The sequence below is a fragment of the Rousettus aegyptiacus genome, unplaced genomic scaffold, assembly GCF_014176215.1.
Source record: "Rousettus aegyptiacus isolate mRouAeg1 unplaced genomic scaffold, mRouAeg1.p scaffold_m13_p_3, whole genome shotgun sequence".
NCBI classification, from domain to species: Eukaryota; Metazoa; Chordata; class Mammalia; order Chiroptera; family Pteropodidae; genus Rousettus; species Rousettus aegyptiacus.
The window spans coordinates 149,894,868-149,914,925 of NW_023416306.1; the positions used below are offsets into that span (position 1 = coordinate 149,894,868).

General features: G+C 36.9%; 1 protein-coding gene across 1 annotated transcript in view; it reads right to left on the bottom strand.

Annotated features, from left to right (window-relative positions):
• Positions 1–8,096: 8,096 nt before the first annotated feature.
• LOC107507043 (synaptojanin 2 binding protein) overlaps positions 8,097–20,058 on the bottom strand; it is a 34,776-nt gene continuing 22,814 nt past the window's right edge. The window contains exons 3-4 of the mRNA XM_016138033.2: positions 13,801–13,896; positions 8,097–12,485 (exon numbers count right to left, since the gene is read on the bottom strand). Of these exons, the coding sequence (XP_015993519.1) occupies positions 12,351–12,485; positions 13,801–13,896 (231 nt within the window). The 3' untranslated portion in view covers positions 8,097–12,350. The remainder of the gene's footprint in view (positions 12,486–13,800; positions 13,897–20,058) is intronic.

Genomic DNA, 20,058 nt, shown 5'->3' on the forward strand with positions numbered 1-20,058 from the left:
TACCTCCCATGTTCTGAGGCTTGACCAACATCTTGTTAGAACACCCCTGACACATAGCCGCTCAAGTTAGCTAAGGAGGAGGAAGGCGGGGCTAGCTTCTATGGCTATTTGTGGGATGGAGAGTTTACCAGATTATAATAAAGATTTTTAGAAATAAATCGCCACGAAAGGCTAGGTTGAATGGTAATCAGAGTAACGTCTTGCTGTCACCGAACCTTTAATATTAATGCTTTTACTATGAAATAGCCTGTAATCTTCAGTCATTTCCGAATGTTGATTTTTCACTCAGCACACCTTTTTTGTGGGTAATCAGAATGCTCCAGGAACAGAAGAGATGAAAAGATACAATCCTCGCTTTAAGTTGGCAATCTAATGGGCACACCAAAGGTAAGTCACAGAAAGTATCACCTACCAAGTAGTACATAGTCATTCCAACTTTCTTAGCAAGGAATTTAAGGCAATTTGTAATAATACTTTGGTCTGCCTTTTCTGCCATTTTTCCTCATTCACTCCATACTCCATCCTGGAGGAGATATTATTCCCTGAGTATTGCACAAATTTCCATATCTTCGAAATGCAGCTTCAGGGACACCAGGTTCTTGAAGCCTCCCTTACTGGATAGGTGATGTAAATTATTCCCTGCTGGGAGTCCCAGTAGCCTTTGACTAATAATTGCAACATAGTGCTATTATATATTTCTGAAGCAGGACATGGCAAATCCCCCTAAGTGGGAACTCAAGTCCTACACAGAGACAGGGACAGACACAGAGAGAGGCCTTGACTTCCTGCAGGAAAGAATTCAAGCACAAGCCAGAGTTAGAGACAAAAGGAAAGTTTATTAGAGAAGGAATAATGCTCCACAGACAGATGTGGTTTTCTCTCAAAGAGAGTGTGAGAGACCCCTAGTGTTAGAGGGATTCGGTTTTATATCTGTTTTTTCCTTTCAGGTTATGGGCAAGCAGCATTGAAAGCACAGGAAGTAGTTAGGAATCTCAGCAGGAATCTTCCTGTAGGTCCTGTGGTCTGGCCGTATGGTTGATTAGCCAGGGTCCCATGTCTAGCATCTTGTAGCAGGCTATGAATACATCCCAATTTAATATTTAGTCAATTTGTGTAGTTCTCATGCCTCCTCCCTGTATCAGTGTTAGTGTATAGTCATTGTTCTCCAAATAACCTATAAGCAAAATGAAATAGGAGAGTAGAGTTTCCTTTTTGGTTCTACCACTAAATAAATGAGTTGCCCTCTCATGCAAAAAAAAAAAAAAAAAAAAAAAAAAAAAAAAAGCATCACCTAAGCTGAGCCAACAGAGATTTTGAAGTGATCAAGACAAGGTTTATAAAAATAAGGCTACTAATTTCTTCCCTTACACTTATTTCTCCAATCTTCCCTCACCCAGTCTCTTCAGGGAAGAGACACCTTGCAAACCTGCAGACTAGATCAGTAAGAAAGGTAGGAGAACTTAACCTGAGAAGTGAAGTCAAACTATATAGTTGGGAGTGCTGGGAAAAAAAAATTGTAGCAGTTTGGGAAAGAGTCTGGAGCATTTGTATAATTTAAGAGGAATTTAGGATTGGAGAGATGAGTTTTTAAACAGGGTTGCTATCATTTATAGATAGTCTCCTTTAATGTTGTGATTCTTTTGTACTTTATTTTGGATTCTTTGACTTCTGTTTTATGTTGTGTGTGTGTTTAGTTAATCTTTGAGCAGAGAAGGAATCATGTAGGGCCATAGGGTTTATTAGAAAATGTATTGTGAAGTATGCAAAATTTGTATCTGGCATTGCCTCTCTCCTTATTCTTATCCTTTTGATATTTTAGAACTCATACAGCATCCAGGTTAGTTAAGTGAATTATTTTTCTCAATTCCCCTTTAGATCCTGGATGCCAAGGGCACTATTCTAAAAGTCTAGACTTTTTCCTACCTTTTAACTACATAAAACATCATCTTACTGGGTCTGACTCCAATAAAGCTTTGTATTCAGGTAGTAGTTAATAAGGGATTAAATAATATACATATATTCTAGGTAATGCTATAGCTGATAATCTATTAACCTTTTCTGATCAAGTATGTATTCGATTTAAATGAATACGGATCTTCAGGCTCTCATTGGTTCAATCATTCAAATAAGTATTTGAGAACCTTGAGATGGTCTATCTATATATGTATTTTTGGTTTGTTTAAAGCACTTGAGTAACATCTGTTCTTCACCACTGGTTTAAAAAAATGTCAAATATCATTGTACATATAAAGTTTTCTATGAAACAAAACATCATTCGTCCTTCCGCAGATAATTAAATAAAAAAGATATGGTACATCTATACAATGGAATACTACTCAGCCATAAAAAGGATTAAATATTGCCACTTGCAACAATATGAATGGATCCTGAGAGTATTATGCTAAGTGGAATAAGTCAGATGGAGGACAAGAACTCATATGTGATATATAAAACAAAAAGCAACAAAAGAGCAAGCAAAACAAACAAACAAACAAACAAACAAATCATAGACACAGAAAATAGAATGGTGGTTACCAGGGAGGAAGAAAGGTAGGGGAGGAGGAAGAAGGTAAAGGGGGTCCAATATATGGTGATGGAAGGAGACTAGAGTTTGGGTGGTGAGCATACAGTAGAGTATACAGATGTCATAAAGTTGTACACCTGAAATTTATATAATGTAATTAACCAATGTTATCCCAGCAAATTTAATTTGAAAAAACCACACACACATCCAATAAAACTAGAACTTGACACCTAAAAAGTGAATCTATTTCCTAGAGTAACCACTTCAAAATCAAGTAACACTATTTTACAAACTCAAAAAGTTTTTTCCAGTTTTATTGAGATATAATTGACATATAACATTGTATAAGGTTAATGTGTACAACATGATTTGACATATGTGTATATTTTGAAATGATTGCTACAATGTTTAGTTAACATCTATCTTCTCACATAGTTACAAAAAATATTTTTTTCTTGTGATGAGAAATTTCAAGATTTACTATAACACTGTTAGTAACACTATCTTGAATAACCCCCAAATCAAGGATATAAAAATAGAAATTATAAGTTATATATTAAAAAGGAAAGAACTTCATATGAAATCCTATGACTTAAGATGACAGAAAATAAATTTTCAACTTAAAAAAAATAAGAAGACCCCCCCAAAAGAACCCAAAGAAAATATACAGAATTAGTTGAAATGAAAGCTAAAATAAAAGAAATGGAAAACAAACAAAATCAGAAGGCTGATTAATATAAAACCAAAAGCCGGTTATTAGAAAGAATCAATATACTAAGAAATAAATTATTAGGAATGACACTAAAAACCATATATAAGAAAGTAAAAAGGATTATATAAAAATTTGAATTTTTATTCTGTTATATTGACTAGCTAGAGAAATGCCAGGTTTTGTGATAAAACAAATGATAATTTAAAAGTCAAACATAGCAATTACTAAGGAAATTGGAAATTTACCATTAAAAAGGACTAGGCCTGTGGTTGTGACAAGAAGTAATATTCATCTTAATTGAGCCAAACCATAACTATCTTTCAATAATCCAATGAAAAAACTGGCAGTTTTAACAGATTGGAAAAATTGGGCAAGGTTTAACAACAGGGGAAATAAAATATATTTTACTTATATCTCAACATCAATCACAGCACAAGTTCCCTTGGAAAGATACTTTGTAATTTTACACTCATTATCTGAAAGAATTAACTGGTATTTAGCACATCCACAGAAAAGCCATGTTTATTTAAAGTCTAAAATAAATTTCCTGACCCCCTAAAATAATGCTCAGAGAAAGCAAAGCTTTTTACTTTTTTTATCTCAGCAATCTGTCATTCACTTTGTTCTAGCCAAGACAATCATTAAATGACACTTGTAGTGATGCTATTAAATTTCCTTAAACTTGTACACCAGTGCCCCTAAAGCTAGATTAAAATACACTTGTTTCCTATACCCCCAATCCCATGCAAAATTGTATTACTCCTCCACTAAGATTTTATTGGCAATCATTATACAGGTGCTTTTACTGGTACTTTAAAGGAATTTACAATTTCATGAATTCAAGGGCCTTTTCCCTCTGATTTTCTGTGTGAACACAGAGTTATTATTGACCTCCTTTGCCAGTTGTTTTAAGGTTTCTGGAAGCATTTTAGTTCTTATGGCTTGTCCTTAATGTCTTCTCTAGGCACAAAACTCTTCACTGTCTATATATGTTGAATGTTTCTCAAACAAACAAAAAGATGATCATTTTCTGTGTAGCCCTAGAGAGAAATTTAGAAACCCAAAGATCGGAATCTAGAGCAGTAATGGCAGGGGGTGGGGAGGTGGCGGGGGCAGGGGGGAAGCAGTTTTGAGAACAAAAGTAAATGTGTACATAGTTGGTATTAGGGTGGATTTATGGATGGAGAAGCTAAAGGATTAGTTTGCAGATGGTTTTGTGAAAGGCAGATTGGGCTATTGGGAGAAAGTACCTGAAGTACATTGTGACCAGGAGAGGGGTTTGGGGACTGTATCTAGGGAAACTGAGTCCAGGGTGCCATAAATAACCTTGAAAATAAAGCTTCTGAGGAAATTACACCAAGTTGAGAATTTATCCAGAAAACAAGTTGGGAGGGGATATAGGACACAAAAACTTTAAAGTATGTAGGAAGACACTGAGATAAAGAGTCTGCATTTCTATGTGAAAGGCTGGGGGGGAGAGGGATCAGAGAGAAGGGGTGGGGTGTGGAGTGTAATGAGTGTGCAGAAGTAGGCAGGAACCAGATCATATGATGCCGTACAGGTTATGCCAAGTATTTTGGACTGAATCTGAAAGGCAATTAGAAACTTTGGGGTATTTTTAAGCAGAAGAATGACATGACTGATTCTGTTTTACCAGGATCTCTAGCCTTTGGAGGACAAATTGGAGGGAGACCCAGTAGTGGATAGTAAAGAGAGTAGTTAGGAAGCTAATGTAGTAGTCCAAGAAAAATTGGATGGTGGTTTGGATAAGATTCAAGGAACAATTTGAGAGATAGAGAATAGTGAGAAACAGAATAAAACACTTAAAGCAACATGTCATTGAAGTTAATAGACCCAAGGACTACTGGGTACCCAAGGTCATTTGATGTGGCGGGAGACAAACGAATAGCCCTTGCTTTAGGTAATAATTGCTGTCCAGAAAAGTTGGCTTAAAATGTTTATTTCTGTAGAGTGGTTTCTTATTAACCACTGACATCATGTACAAAGTTCAAAGTGCAATTCCACTGTGGTTGAGGATGGATGAAAGTTGTGATATGGAAGAATTACTCCCCATTAACTGCTTGGGGCCCTGGCAGGTACATTGCCAGACTCTATCATGCACTAAAGTTAGTTACTATTTTAACTGGTAATTCATTACAGGTTAGAAAAGCAGCCAATCAACTTGTTAGAAAGGTATATAAAATAAAATTAATGACTTTTGTGTATGAATGTCATGGTATCTATTTTGGTTGCTTGGGGCTTTTAAATTTTTTATTGTTTTGCGTCCTTTCTTTTCCTTGGCTGTTTTCTAAATAGTTCAGACTACCTTTGGCTGTCTCAGACACTTCTGTAGGTTTGGGAGTAAAGGTAGAAATCAGAGGGACAGAGAAGCCACTATAATAGTAGTAATAGTATATTCACTACGTCTTTTATTTTATGTATTTTGATGCTCTGACATCTGACCCTCCCAGGATCAACCAATTTTTAGAGAGAGTAAATAAGTCTGTCATGAACATACTTTTCACATACAAACCAACCAATCCAGAACCCACACTCCAACCACCTCCTTTAATGAGCTCTCACTCTCAGGGCCATTATCCACATGCCCTAACCACCCCCAAGACCAGGTACCTGGCAACTAGGGATGGCCCTTATGCCACAGAGACCACCGACATTGCTCAAACTAGCCAATCCTAATCCTGGTTACCTGACCTTGCCTGTTGCTTTCCACAGTAACCACAATAAAGGCTTCTATCCGCAGTTTCTCTCTCTCCCTCTGCCTTGTGACCAATGCCAGTATTTCCCTGTGCCCCACAGCATGGTGTGTCCCCTTCTCTTGAGAACAGTGAGTGAGGAACTATCTTTTCAATGTCAGTTGTCTCCTGATCTTTTCACCCTTACTATACCTCATGTGTTCTGTTAATACACAGTATTTAAAATAGGTAGGTAGCGTCCCCATAGTGATGGTCACACATGCATTCACACAGTAATTTCCAGGAATTGGCTAAAATGGAGGCCCGTCACAAAATGGAGTCACTTTGGTTCTTCAGTGTGAATCCTTGAATCTTGGGTGGTGTCCTGGCCATGATGGGTGCTCTATTGAGTCTGACAGTGGTCACTTTTCACCTCATTTCCAAAATTGCACCAGGGGATATTTTTGTTGGCCTTTTTCTGGCTTCTCTTTCTTGAAGGATATGCTTTTCTTTCTTTCTTTTTTTTTTTTTTTTTTTTAAGTTATACAAAAGGGTGCATCAATGCAGTGTCTGGCACCATGGAGAAAAGGGACAGTATAGTGTGATCATTATGCATGCAGGTTCTGGAGCTAGACTACCTGGGTTAAAAATCCCAACTCTGGCATTTAATAGCTGTGTAACTTGGGCAAATTACTTCCTCTCTCTCATCTCACTTAGATTAGCTCATCTGTTAAATGGAGATAACGACACCAGCTGTTGTGAGGCTTAAATGAACACATGCTTAGAACAGTAGCTGAAATGTTGATGAGCTCAGTAACTGTTAGCCAATTAGTACTAGTAGTATGATAGTGCCCTTATTCTTATCTCCATTTCTGTGTCAAAGCTAAGCCTCGAATTGATCAGATTTCTTTCTTCTTTCCATTGTTTTGTCAGAGGTACTACTCTAAGAAGTTGACAAAAAAATTTATTCAACAATCTTCAAAATAAGGTGGAAAAAATTGTAAAGATTCATTGACAAATGCAACAAGTTTTTATTCAACGCCAATACTGAGCTTGGAACGGTGAGGTACACTATTATCTCATTTGCTGTATGTGGTATCAAACAGAAAACCTTAGGAGATGGTCATCTACTTTGATGATCTCATTAACATATTTAATCTGTAGTGATATTCCCTAGAGGATACAGTTCTATGCCTATATATCTTCCAAGTTGCTATAGGGGATCTATTTGACCTGAGAAACTGATTGCTGTTAAAATCCAGGCTGTTTAGAATCAAAGCAAAAAGGAGGCGAAATAAAATAAGGTACATAAGGAAAATAAGCTTATGAAAACTAACATGGCCTGGGGGTAAAATGCACATATATCCAGGAATAAAAGTTCATATTCAAATCAGAACAGCAAAGACAGAATTAAAGTAGGATTCAATTCTGTGATTCCATTTGCAAATCTGGAAAATAAGGATCATCCCAGTTCCTGTGACTGATCAACAAATTTAATTATAGTAAATACAAAGTTCTTTTGTAAATGATTCTATTAGTTAATGATTGACTTCCATTTAAAAACACATTTCAGCCCTCTCCCTTTCCCCTGTGCATAAAGGAGAACATGAATAGTGAAGGACATTGAGAAACAAGACATAGTGTTTGCTACAACTTGGTTTTTTAGACACAGCAATGCTTTCTTATGTTATTACAGTATCATTAAGTGCAACAAGTAAGCAGCTTAAGTGCTTTGAGTCTATGTATAATAAATACCAACATCAGGAGAGAGTACATGGCAATTATGAACCTGGTTCTGATAAGAATTCCTTAAAATTCTGTCTTCCACTTGATCACAATCGCCCTTTTGAATGTGAGTGCTGGTCTGAAAGATTTGCAGATAGGAGAAACAGCAAAGGGGCTTACCTCAAGATTAGTAACCAACTCTAAACTTATAGGTGAGAGGGAGTGCTTCATAACTCAATCTTCTACTTCTAGGTGACGTCAGAAAAGTACTTTAACATCAAGATCACCAATAAATACTCCACCACTTTCTGATAATAAACCATTTAAATTTACAGTAGCTGTATCTTATTTATGTTTGTATCTTCAATACCTAGCATATAGTAGGCACTCATTTGTCGAAGAAAAAACCCCTGCCTGTCCAAAAATAAATTTTGACAAAAGATGACTAGAATAAAATCTTTATTGGCTCCATTTGAAATTATATAAACTCCATTCCTCTACACACTTGACAGCTTAAGTTCCATATGTTGTTCCACTTCTTTAAATATACCTTAAGTTGCTTATTTACACAATAAAAACAATGTCCAACATCAAAAAACATACTTCTCTACAACTATTGGAAGTAATCTCAGGAAAGTTCATTTAATTGAACTTGATATTAGGTCTTTCTCAGATTATTCTGTGGCAACCCCTAATTTTGCACGATGCTTGAAATACCCTTACATTGTCAATTAGTGTTTCTGGTCTTTACTTATGGTGCGAAGAGAGAAGATGGAAGTGGATTGAGAGAAAAGAAATAGTTTCATAAATGTTCATGTAGTGTATACAGTCACAGACATAAATATGAGAAAGACCGTCTCTGCAACAAACTCTTTAAACTGGGCTATTAGCTCACCTCTGAGCCTTGATTTTCTCATCTGTAGGATAAATGTTTCCATCCTAGAATCTTTCTGCTTCCCTTTTTGCTCCAACATCCTACAATTTGGTTCTAATTTAACAGATTCATAACCTGCAACACTAATACATTTTGCTGGAGGTTGCTCAGTCCTTAGCAAATCAGAAGCCAAACAATGTTCCACTTCTTATTCTACATCTATTCTTGGGGCAGAAACTTATGGAGAGCTGGGCTCAAAGAAGTCCCAAGTAAAATTCTCATTCTTGGCTGGAGCAATGCCTGTATGTAACTTAAATAGTGTCTAGGTTTAAATGCCATAGAGCATTTTTTACTGACACTGAACACTGGAGCCACCTGACGAACTTTATTTTCTTGGTGCCTGAGTCTTATCCCCAGAAATTGTATTGAATTAATCTAGGCACAGACTAGATCATAATTTTTATAAGCATTCTGGGTAATTCCAACCTGAGAAAAAGGAGACAACTATTGGCATAGAGCAGTGATTCCCAAACGTTAGCTCAGTCAGTCACCTGGAGGGATTATTAAGACACAGATTGTTGAGTGCCCTATTTAAGTTTGATTCAGTAGGTCTGGGGTAAAGCCTAAGAATTTGCTTTTCTAGCAAGTTCTCGGGTAATGCTGATGCGTTTGTCCAGAGACCTCACTTTGAGAACCACTGGCAGTGAGGAAATATCATTATAGGTGCATGTGAAGTCTTGAGTTTAAATCCTGATTCTATTATTACTACCTACATAATCTTAGGAAAATAATTTTATTCTCTTTTCTTTAGTGTCTTTATAACAATACTTAGATCTCAGAGTTGTGAAACATGAACAAATAGTGTTACCAATTAGGGTTTAGTACAGTACCTGACACAGAATGCAGTAACAAATGTTAATTTCTCTTTTCCATTATGTGGCTAGATGGCGTGATTAAGTTAAACCAATAGCACAGATTAAAACTTGGCAATAAAGAGAGAATTGAAGCAAACAATGTCTTTTTAAAATTATACGTATAATACAGGATAAACATAGAGAAGTGTTTTAAGAATATAGTCTTAAAAATACTTTCATTAAAAAATTTTTTGAACATAGTAATTTAGGTGGTAGGAATAGTAGACACAACCTATAAAGTGACAGCAATATTAGATTGAATTTATAAAGAGTATGAATTTTTAAATGATCTATAATGGACTCCGATACCTTATCAGTCTTCTACAGAAACAGAAATAATTGAATAGTGTATCTGCCTAAAACTTTGGTATATGGATCTTTAAATGCTATTTAATTACAAAGAAAACCTAAATTATTAAAGTGCATCAGAATCCTTATTATCGACCAAAGCAAAGCTCTCACCAACGATGGGATAGGTGTTCTTTTAGTATACACATACCTACAAATAAACTCGCTTTCCTTCCTGCTTGTTTTGCTTCACTTTGTATGTCTTGGGTCCTCTCAGGTGTTAATGTCCAGCCCAGCCCTGAGATGAATCTGGGCTGGACACTGCAGAAGCTGTCGTCGCACATTCCTCAGATACAGGGAAGGCATCAGAGGTTGTGCACCGAAAGTGGGGTGGGTTGAGGTGAGAACTGGAATAGTCAGTGTTTCTCTGTGAAACCTACAAGTGCAATTGTCTACGTGAGTCTCAAAGGCATGGCCCAAATCGCATCAGGATTGTTCAAAGCAAGTTTCTCCCTATATGAATAGTTAACCCAGAGGCAAGATCTTAATGGGATTTTTATTTTTAAAAGGCCTCCCTTTACACTCTGGCCTCATGTCATTATGTGACAGCTTTCTTTTTCTGAATTCCTAAAAGAAAGTGATAGTTGTCTGCATGTCTTTGTTACTGCATCGCGTTCTCAATAGTACCATTTATTTTTGTTTTCAGCTTTTACCTAACCTGATCATACACTTGTAACTTCTTATCTATTTATGAATTATCCTGACTTCACTGTGAGCTCCTCAAGGGTCCTTAATTTATCCCCTTATTCCATGGAACTTTCTCAGTTGTTTCAATTCTCAGTAACTGCTGTGTTCCCTTTTGCTGTCTGCAATATAAATTCGACACCAACTTATATTGCCCTGCCTATACAGTTTATTCCATTTTTATATGCATAGGTGTTCTCTTCCCAACTGGAACCCGCCCCCCCCCCCCCAAAAAAAAACCCTTTGGGGTGAAGGCTATATGTGTTTCACTACTTTGTAAAAGTATCTTAACAAAGCTGATGTCCAATCAACATTTGTAAAATATAAGATCACCCATGCTAAAAGTCAGACACAACTGGTTGCCTGAGGGAAAATGCTCACACTCTCGCTGTCAAGATTATATAGGGCCTATAGTCCAACCAGTATCTTTGTAGGATGGAAGTAATTTGTTTTTTAAATGATTTTCTTAAAGCCAGAAAATTAGTCTTGGTTCAGCCCTCTTTAGTGTCTTAAAATCAGCCTTCAATACCACATGCACATGATGGTTCTTACCTCATTAATAACCTTAGTATTCTCTAGCATCTATTCACTTATATCCTTTTCTCTATGTTTCCCTATGAAACATCCACCAGACTTCCCTACCCCCTTAAAGAAACAAAACTTTTTTCCCCCATCCCTGCAAAATGGTTTATTCACTAAAAGCCACAACCAGTGTGTAGAGGCTTTCTAAAAAACTAGCAATCCAAATTCTCTAAACTTAACTGAATCAAAAACAAAGCTGTTTCCTGCCTATTCTGACAGGACGCAGTTCCTTCTCTTTAATTTTGCCTGTTACTAGACACCAAAACGACTGGTAGATAGTCTGAGGGCTTACGTGCCGCCTTGGAGGCACTATCCTTTTTCTTTTGAGTTTTTTTCCACTGGGTTGGTTTGGCCCCATCACTACAGCTCTGACCACAATCATTCCAGCCGACCCTTTAACAGGAATGTGAGGTATCAAAAAAAGTCACTAAGGTAGACCATAGATTGGTAAAATTTATCTTAAAATCTGTTTTTTGAAGATTGACTTGTGCAAAGCAGGACTATGGCATTTTTACCTCAACTTCACCTTAGCTATTTTGAAAAGAAATAAGATTTCTAAGATTTTCAATTAGTTGCTTCAGTTTCCTTTAAAAAAAAAAAGATTTAGATTGGGTGTCCCATAAGACTCACTCTCTCACTCCCACTGTATATGAAATTCTTCAATTAAGAATACTGCTTACATCAGAAACCTAGAAACCAGAGTAGCATCCTACCTCTTTAATTCTCCATATGGCATTACTATTATACTATCATATATATGCATATAAATGTATATATGCATGTGTGTGTGTTTTAAAACATGAAAATGCTCTCTTCATTATCTTTTGTTTGATATAGGCACCCAAGTATGTAGTCAGAAAGTAAATAAAGGCCACGAAAACTTCCCAAGGAAGATCATTAAAAAGAAAAATCCTCTCTTCCTCTTATATTACACAGCTGGCCTTTGAGGTATGCCAGCTAAGAAAACAGATATCACCCAAGGTGATGGGAAGACTGGACCTTTCCCTCTTTGGGTTGTAGCTGAACTTCTATTGGTGGTCGTAGTAAAATATGTAACTCTTCATTTGTGCTGAATCTTTTCTTCAGCTTTCCTTCAAACAATGCCTTTACTCTCCCGTAAGAATACGAAGACTTGGAGACTTTGAAGAGCAAGGTTCTAGCTAGGAAATAGTCTCTTTAAGTCATGTGTTAGCTATGCAGAGGGAAAGATATGGGAAATGGCAGGGGAGGAAGGTGAAAGAAAGGAAGAAATGTATCTTCATTGGGCAGTAGAGGAAAAGCAAGCTTTTCAAAATCATTGCCGGTATCTCATGAAGACCCAGGCTGCTACCATGGTGAGGGCAAAAACTGGCACCAGCACCATCGCTATGGGAATACCACTTGGCTCTCCTTCACCTCGATGTCCGATAGGCCCATTCTGCACCTGTAACTGGAAAGAAAAGAAAAATGTGAACTCTAGTTCTGGTTGACACATTATATGGGTCTATAGTCTCTAGATCACCCAAAGCTGCAAACACAAGAACTATCTAGCAGTAGGCGTCTTCACTGTTTGTCCTCAACTGACATCGGTGTCGATTCTTTAGAAATAAAATAAGTCTGATGGGGAGGCTTTTAACCTTAATGTGCTACTGATCTAAAAAGAGATCCCTGAGAGCAAGTCAGATAACTTCCTTCTGTTTTTGTACTGCCTCCACCAAGCTCTATGTGTATCATATCAGGAATATGAAGATATGTGATAAAGCTTATTGATCCTATAGGAAACCTGGAAGTTATTAAGCAGAGTTGGAGACATCCATCTTCCTAAAAATGTTGACTTAGAAAGATTATCAGTCATTGGAGTGCAATAAAAGCAGGTATGGACAATGTTATTTAAAGTATCTGTTATCTAAGCATAAACTGCACCTAGGTAATGCCATTATTTAGAAATACTTTCCATATCTCAAAAGGCACTCACTCCCTCCTAAGATGGGGTCATGTCCTTCATCTCCTATTTTGTAGTACTAGATATAGCTAAAGGTGAAACCTGTATGGAACAGGTAAATAAGCATAAAGAAATCACATCCAAACATCAATTTAAGAGGGAAAACTTTAAAGGCACATTGAACCTGTTTTGCAAACACATTCCAAAATCCTTGCTATGGGAAGAATTACGTCTAGCCAGGAATCTTTTCCCATCATCCAAATTATAAAACACTGGGAACTAAGAAGTGGATATAGGGAAAGGTGTGGCCTTGACTGAATTCCGAATTCCATTTCTGTTTTCCTGGAGCTCACCTTTGAGCATTAGAGCTTTGGTCAGGAGAGTCACCAAGGTGATAAGTAAAGGGTTCATGGGAGTGATAGGGAAAAACACATAGTGAGTGGGTATGTGAAAACCCACCATCTTTGTCCTTAGAGTTTTATAAGTAAGAATGTTAGACAGCAACATGTTTCCTTCTATACTGAAAAAAAAAAAAAAAGATTCTGGTTGTAACTTTTCCCCATTTATTTTAATTTGGTTGTCAAGCTTTATTTTAAAGGCACATTACCTTGACGCTAGGACCTGGGTTGCAAAAATATTGTTATGAATTCCCTTTGATGATAAGCATAAGTCCCAGAAGACCCCTGCCTGGGCCAGTCAAGCTCTTCAAAAGAGAGTGAAAGAAAAAAAGCCCAAACATACCACTGAAGATTATACCACAGGGTTTATTCACAGAACAGTACAAAAGCCTGATGCCGGGTTGCTGGCTGCGAATGACACCCACCCTGTGCTGCACTCTCAGGGACACGGCATAGCCTGCATTACGAAAGAGGTCTACAGCATCCTGGTGCAGCAGATTCTTTAGGTCTTGGCCATTTACCTGTCAAAAACAGCAAGGAAAAGTAGTAAGAGGCAGAATACAAACTCTCTTAAGTCAAAGATTTACTCTCATGTGACCAAACATTTAAAAAACAAACTCCTACAGAGCAAATCCCAAGGGTTAGGAGAATGGGTAAAGTCACTTAGAACTCAGTGTAACTTTTCATTTCCAAAGCTATGTTTTCCCAGAACGTAGGTTCCATGGGCCATTTGAAGAGCATCTAAGAAAAAAAAAAAGTAGTTGCTCTTTCATTTTAGCTCCTACAGCCCGTCTTATTTTGGCATTTAGGAGTCTGTTTCTGTATGTCTTCCATGAGCATCAGCCTGGTTCCTGATGGATAACATGGTCTAGGTTTATTCCTAATCCCTGGCATTGCCAGCTACGACTCTAGAAATATAACTATGAAACTCTCCCACTATTTATTTTGATGTGGTACAAATCTACCATCCCATTCTATCATTCTTGTTCTATTGTGAACAATTTCCCTTGATTCCATGGATTCTCCTATCCTTCTTGAGTTTACTAAAAACCATATTCCTGTGATAACACAAACTCCTAAAAAATGTTTCAGTGTAGGTCAGTCCTACTATTTAGAAGTGAGAGATATGAAGGACTACTGGTATTAACACTTTTTCAGTGTCAGGACTGACACTGGCCACAAGTGGTATCTATCCTATGCCACGCTCAGTGACAGAGCACTTCCACTTTATGGAAGATCTACATATCTTTTATACATGTCAATCTCATCAACAACGACAGCAGCAAGAACATCTATTTATTTGGTAGGTCTGTGCTATACGCTTTACATTAGGAACTATCTAATTTAATTCTCACAATAATCCTATGAGGTAGACATTATTATCTTGTTTTCACAGATGAAGAAACTGAAGCTTAGCAAGTTTAGGTAATTTACAAAAGGACATAATAAATGTAGGAGCTAGGGTTAGGGTTTTTAAATACCAGAAGGAAGATCAAAGTGCCCTGCGTTTTACTGTCCTTCTGCACTATTCCTCCACCATGACTCACTATTCCCTGCTCAGCTGAAACTCGAGCCATTGACTTATTCAACTCTCACCTTCCTTGCCACAGTCTTCCTTCTCCTAGAGGTTCATAATAGCCCCTCCGCTCTATCTCCTGCCAGTATCCTTGGTGAATTAATTTACCAACACTTTGGCCTTGTAGACTGTCTTCCTTCCCAAATTAATAGTTTCTAGCTCTATTCTATATCGGTCACCAACTAGCATAAGCCTTGGACTTCAACATTAGGCTTGCTTCAATTCCAATATCTCAGACTCTTAAAAACTGACCATAATTTCTACTCCCCTCACACTTCTTATTCCTCTCCTGAGGAGCCGCTTTATCCTCATCGATGCCTTTAACCTTTTCAGATTTTACTTGCATCCTTACCCATCTAGGAGTTCCTATTGTTATTTCAACAAAGCACTTTGGAAACTATTAAAATTCCTTGTCCCCATGATCTTCTGCCATCTTTCCAGTCCTGGGCAACACACTGCATTTACCTTGTTATCGAGTTTAATAATCCTAGAGAAAAATAGACAGTCACACACTCCACCACAGATCTATGCTAGATGAGTTCTGCTACACTCTTACCACCCTTCACTCATCTGGAGAACTCTCTAACAAGTACCCAGTGGTAGCTGTTCCAGACCTTTTCTACTATCAAACTCCAGCTCCAATCCCATCTCTCTCTAGGCAGATTCCTTTGCCTTTTCTTTCTTTTTTAATTTTTAGGTGAGGCAACCCTTGGTTGACCTATCAGACTGCAAGGACCTTTTCAGTTTACAATCCCTTATTTTTTATTTTTTACACCTGCAGCACATCGTCTTCCTAGGTGGTCTTCCATCCAAGTACTAACCAGGCCCGACCCTCTTAGCTTCCAAGATCAGATAGGATTGGGCTTGTTCAGGGTGGCATGGCTGTAGACTGCCTTATCTTTCTTGAGAATATTGAGAACTTCTTACAAACACTTTCCCAATTTTTTTTTCCTTCCCCCTAAAAGTTTCTTGATATCCTCTCACTGCCACTTCCTCCTTGTGTCTGAATTATTTCCTTTACAAAGCTAAATCATCCACTAGTGCTCTAGATCATATTCCTTCTAGCCTCCATACAGAACTTAGTCACTTACTCAAGTCCTTAATTATCATCACCCTCTGCTCCTTCTCAACTAAAATTATCCTCATCTATAAAGAAAATACAAATATTTCTTGCACCTTCTTCTCATCTTCTCTCCTCTTTCTTTCATTGCAAAACTTGCTTAAAGAACTATTTGTATGCACTGCCTCCACTTCCTCAGCATCCCCTCTCTCTTTATTCTCTTGTAACCTCATAATATATGAAATCAGAGGGAAGAACATGCTGTCCTGCAGGACAGCAGTGAATTCCAATCACCAGATCCTATAGCCCTTTTTCAGTCTTCAGACCATCTCCTCCCTTCTGCAGTTCTCTCCTGTCTTAGCTTATGAATACTGAACCCTCTTAGGTCTTGAACTATTCCTTTCCTGATTCTTTTTTACTTCCTTCTTAAAGTAAGTAAGTATTCCTTAATGTCAGTTGTGCTTTGTCCTCTTTAGCTTTTCTCCCATGTGATCTTGCACAATTTCAACTGTAGTCTGCAAGACAACCCTCAAATTTTTATCCCTTCTTCTTCTGGATTTGCCAATTTCCTCCTGGTTGCCTGTACTTGAATATTCTGCTATATCCCAATTCAACATATCCAAAGTCTCTTTATTTCTTCCCACAAAACCAGACTATCCCAACTTCCTTCTTAGTCCTCAGACTAAAATTTTGATATTTTAAAACTCTCTCCACTGTCAATCTTCACATACAATATACTGTCAAATCCTGCAGTCTAATAATAATGACTTTCCTCATAGGCTATTTAATTTTTATTACCTCTCTCTTTAGGCTGTGGATACTTTTAGTTGAACTTCTGTAATCACCTCTCTGACTTACTTTCTTTTAAGTCCTCCCCATTCTAACCTATTCAAACATTATGTCTCCAGACCAATCTTCCCCAAGTACAATTCTGTTTATATCACTTTATGATTAAAAATAAAAATAGGAACAAGAGAAGAAAGAATGCACGTCTAATTTCTCATTCTGGTATACAGAGTCTTAAAGGAAATGGCTTGAAACTATCTTCCCAGTTTAGTCTCTCACTACTCCCTTTCATATATCTTCTGTTCTAGCCAAATCATATAACTCATAATCCTGGGATATAAAACATAAATTCTTACTTTCATACCTGTGCTTAAGCTATATCCAACATCTGAATACCCTTCCCTTTTAAAAAGTTCTATTCATCTTTCAAGATTGATCTTAGAGTCAGTCCTGCTACCCATAGTGTAGGAATGAATACATGGTTTTCTAGTTAATGGACTTTGATTTTGTGCTACCAAGCCACATTCTGATTCTTTCTTTTCTTTTTTGGTAGATGTATCATAGAAAAAGAACTTCAGGATTTCTCAACTGAGTCATTCTCAGTGACTCAATTTTCTAGTTAATTCCTGAAGGGAAGAATAGGTGTGAGATTGCTGATTGCAATGAAATACTCAACTAATCTAGCCCATGTGAAAACTGTATTTCTCATTGTAAAAAAAAAAAATTGGTATTTATTTTCCCACAGAGACAAATAAGGTAATGATGCATTCATGTCAATGAATGCCAAAGATGTAGTAGCTCAATATCAGAGCCAGGTTTCACAGTTATATGAATGCAAATGGAAGAACTGAGTCACTAATATGAAACTCAATGGCAGGAATACTGAGTTCAAAATCACCTTTGCCATAGTAGTCAGTAATAATTGCCAGCAACCACTGCATATTTATTATCATCTCTGTAGTTGTCTATTCATTTTACATGTACTGACTTATTTAGTCTTCACAATGGTCCTCCTATAAGTTAGGAGCCCCATTTTATAGGTGATAAAACTAGAGAGGCTATGCAACTTGTATATGGGCATACAGAATGGAAGAAGCAAAGCCAGGATTCAAACTCAAGCTGCTCAGCCCAAAACCTTCATTTCAAAACAATGAACTATAGAAATTTACATTGTAAGCAAGGATTTTATTTTTGTAACATATTACTATCATATTAATGCTGTAAATTGAATTTTTATTGTTTTTGCAGTTTTATTTGTATCTATTATTTAATACATTAAAATTTTGAGTTGTAAAAATTATAAAGTGTTTATATACTAATATTTTTATTTGTTTGTATATATTGAAGTAGCATTAAAAATTAAAAAGCAATTTAGTTAATTGCCACTTCACTGATAAGGCCTTTCTCAATAACTCTATTAAATGTGATTAATTTGTGTCTTTAAATTTCCATACTATGTAACCATCTTAAAGCTTGAACTGAACTCTGCCTTATATAATATCACTTTACATTCTACTGTAAGTAACTTGGAGAGACTGTATCTCAACTCATCATTATAACACCTATAATATCTGAATAGTGCTTGAACAACACTCAAGTATAATGTCACATTATAAGATCTCCCATAAGAGTATACCCCACAAGCCATAACTACACAAAGCTTGACTGACATATTCTCAATATTACACAAAGCGGAAAGGCCTATAGTCTATTAGCAGCTTTATCCACCGATGACCCAGTGTGTAATCTTGGTCATCACCTGAGCTTCCTTCTGCTAAGGAAAGAAGGTGCTATACAGGGCATAGGCAGATTATTCCAATTATGCCTTCTGACACTCCTAGTTAAGCCTAAAGGTATTCTAACATAAGAGGACTGTCACCCTAATTGTTGTTTTTTTTTTTTAAATAAAACTCCCAAACAAGGGGCCTTTTAAAAATATAAATGGAATTTCATTTTTAAAGAACCATTTCTCACTCTTTACCTGAGGTAAACCAGCCCCATAAAAGAAATTATCATTCTTTCTTTCTTGACAATGTCATCTCGCTCTAGAGCCAAATTTGTTTTCCAACGTCTACCTCTTCTTAGCCTTTTTACACATTCCAGGTCATATTGAATAACCACCACGTTCTGTAGGCTTTATCCCTAAATACATGTAGAATCCATTCTCTTTATCACTATCTTTTTAAATAGAGACCAGAGGGTCTCAAAGTGTGGTCCCAGACTTAGCAGCATTAGCACTAACCTGGAAACTTGTTAAAAGTGAAAATTATTAGGCCCCATCCTACCAATCTATGCTTTCGCAAGCCCTCCAGGGGATTCTGAAGTTTGAGTTAGCTCAACCTAAACTGCCTGAAATGGTCTTCTAACTGGTCTCCACACCCAGCCTACTTAACCTATTTAATACATATTCTATGCATCCGCAAACTTCATCTGTGATTTTCCATTTACTGGAGAAGTGATTTTTCAAATATGGGTCTACTGACCCATTACAGAAGATAGTGAAGTCAATTCAGTGGGTCAAGACCAGTATTTAATTTTTAGAAAGTGAAATCAGAAGAAAACACAACATCAGAAAGCATCACATGTAGAAGAAATAAGAATTATTTTGTTAAACTCTGCTTCGAGTGTGTGTGTGTAAACATCTACTTCCTATTACAGGTCATAATTTAAAAGGTCTGAAAGACAGTAGCCTTCAGTAGTGCTTCTCAGACTTTATTCACACTTACCCAGAGATCTGATTATAATGCAGGTTAAGGAAGGTTTCTGAGACTGCATTTCTAACACGTTCCCAGGTGATGGCCAGATGGTCCTTGGACCTCACATTTAGTATTAAAAGCTACTGAGAAATCTCAGAACACTACTAAACTTGCTACTTTAGCTTCCTTAATGCATGGCATACTAAGTTCTATTGAACCTAAGCTCTGGCAGATTTGCAATATGCTAGAAAATTTTGCTGACTAAAATGTTCAGAAACTTGGGCTGGTGATGTTCTAGTAAGCCGAAGGGGAAACAAATAATTTTTGTGCATTAACTATGGCTGGTAACAGTCTTTAGAAATTAGTTTTCTGTTTCTTGCTTTAGGTAATGAGTAAACTGAGTTAAAATTTGTTTTCATTGATGATTAGTAATTTCGAATTGCTTCAGGATAATCTAACATTATCTTGAGATAATGTTAAGAGTTCCAGGAGCTCTAAATATAGGATAATATAAATGTAGATGTATAAGATGTGAAGAATGGGCTCAATTTAAGAAGCAATAACC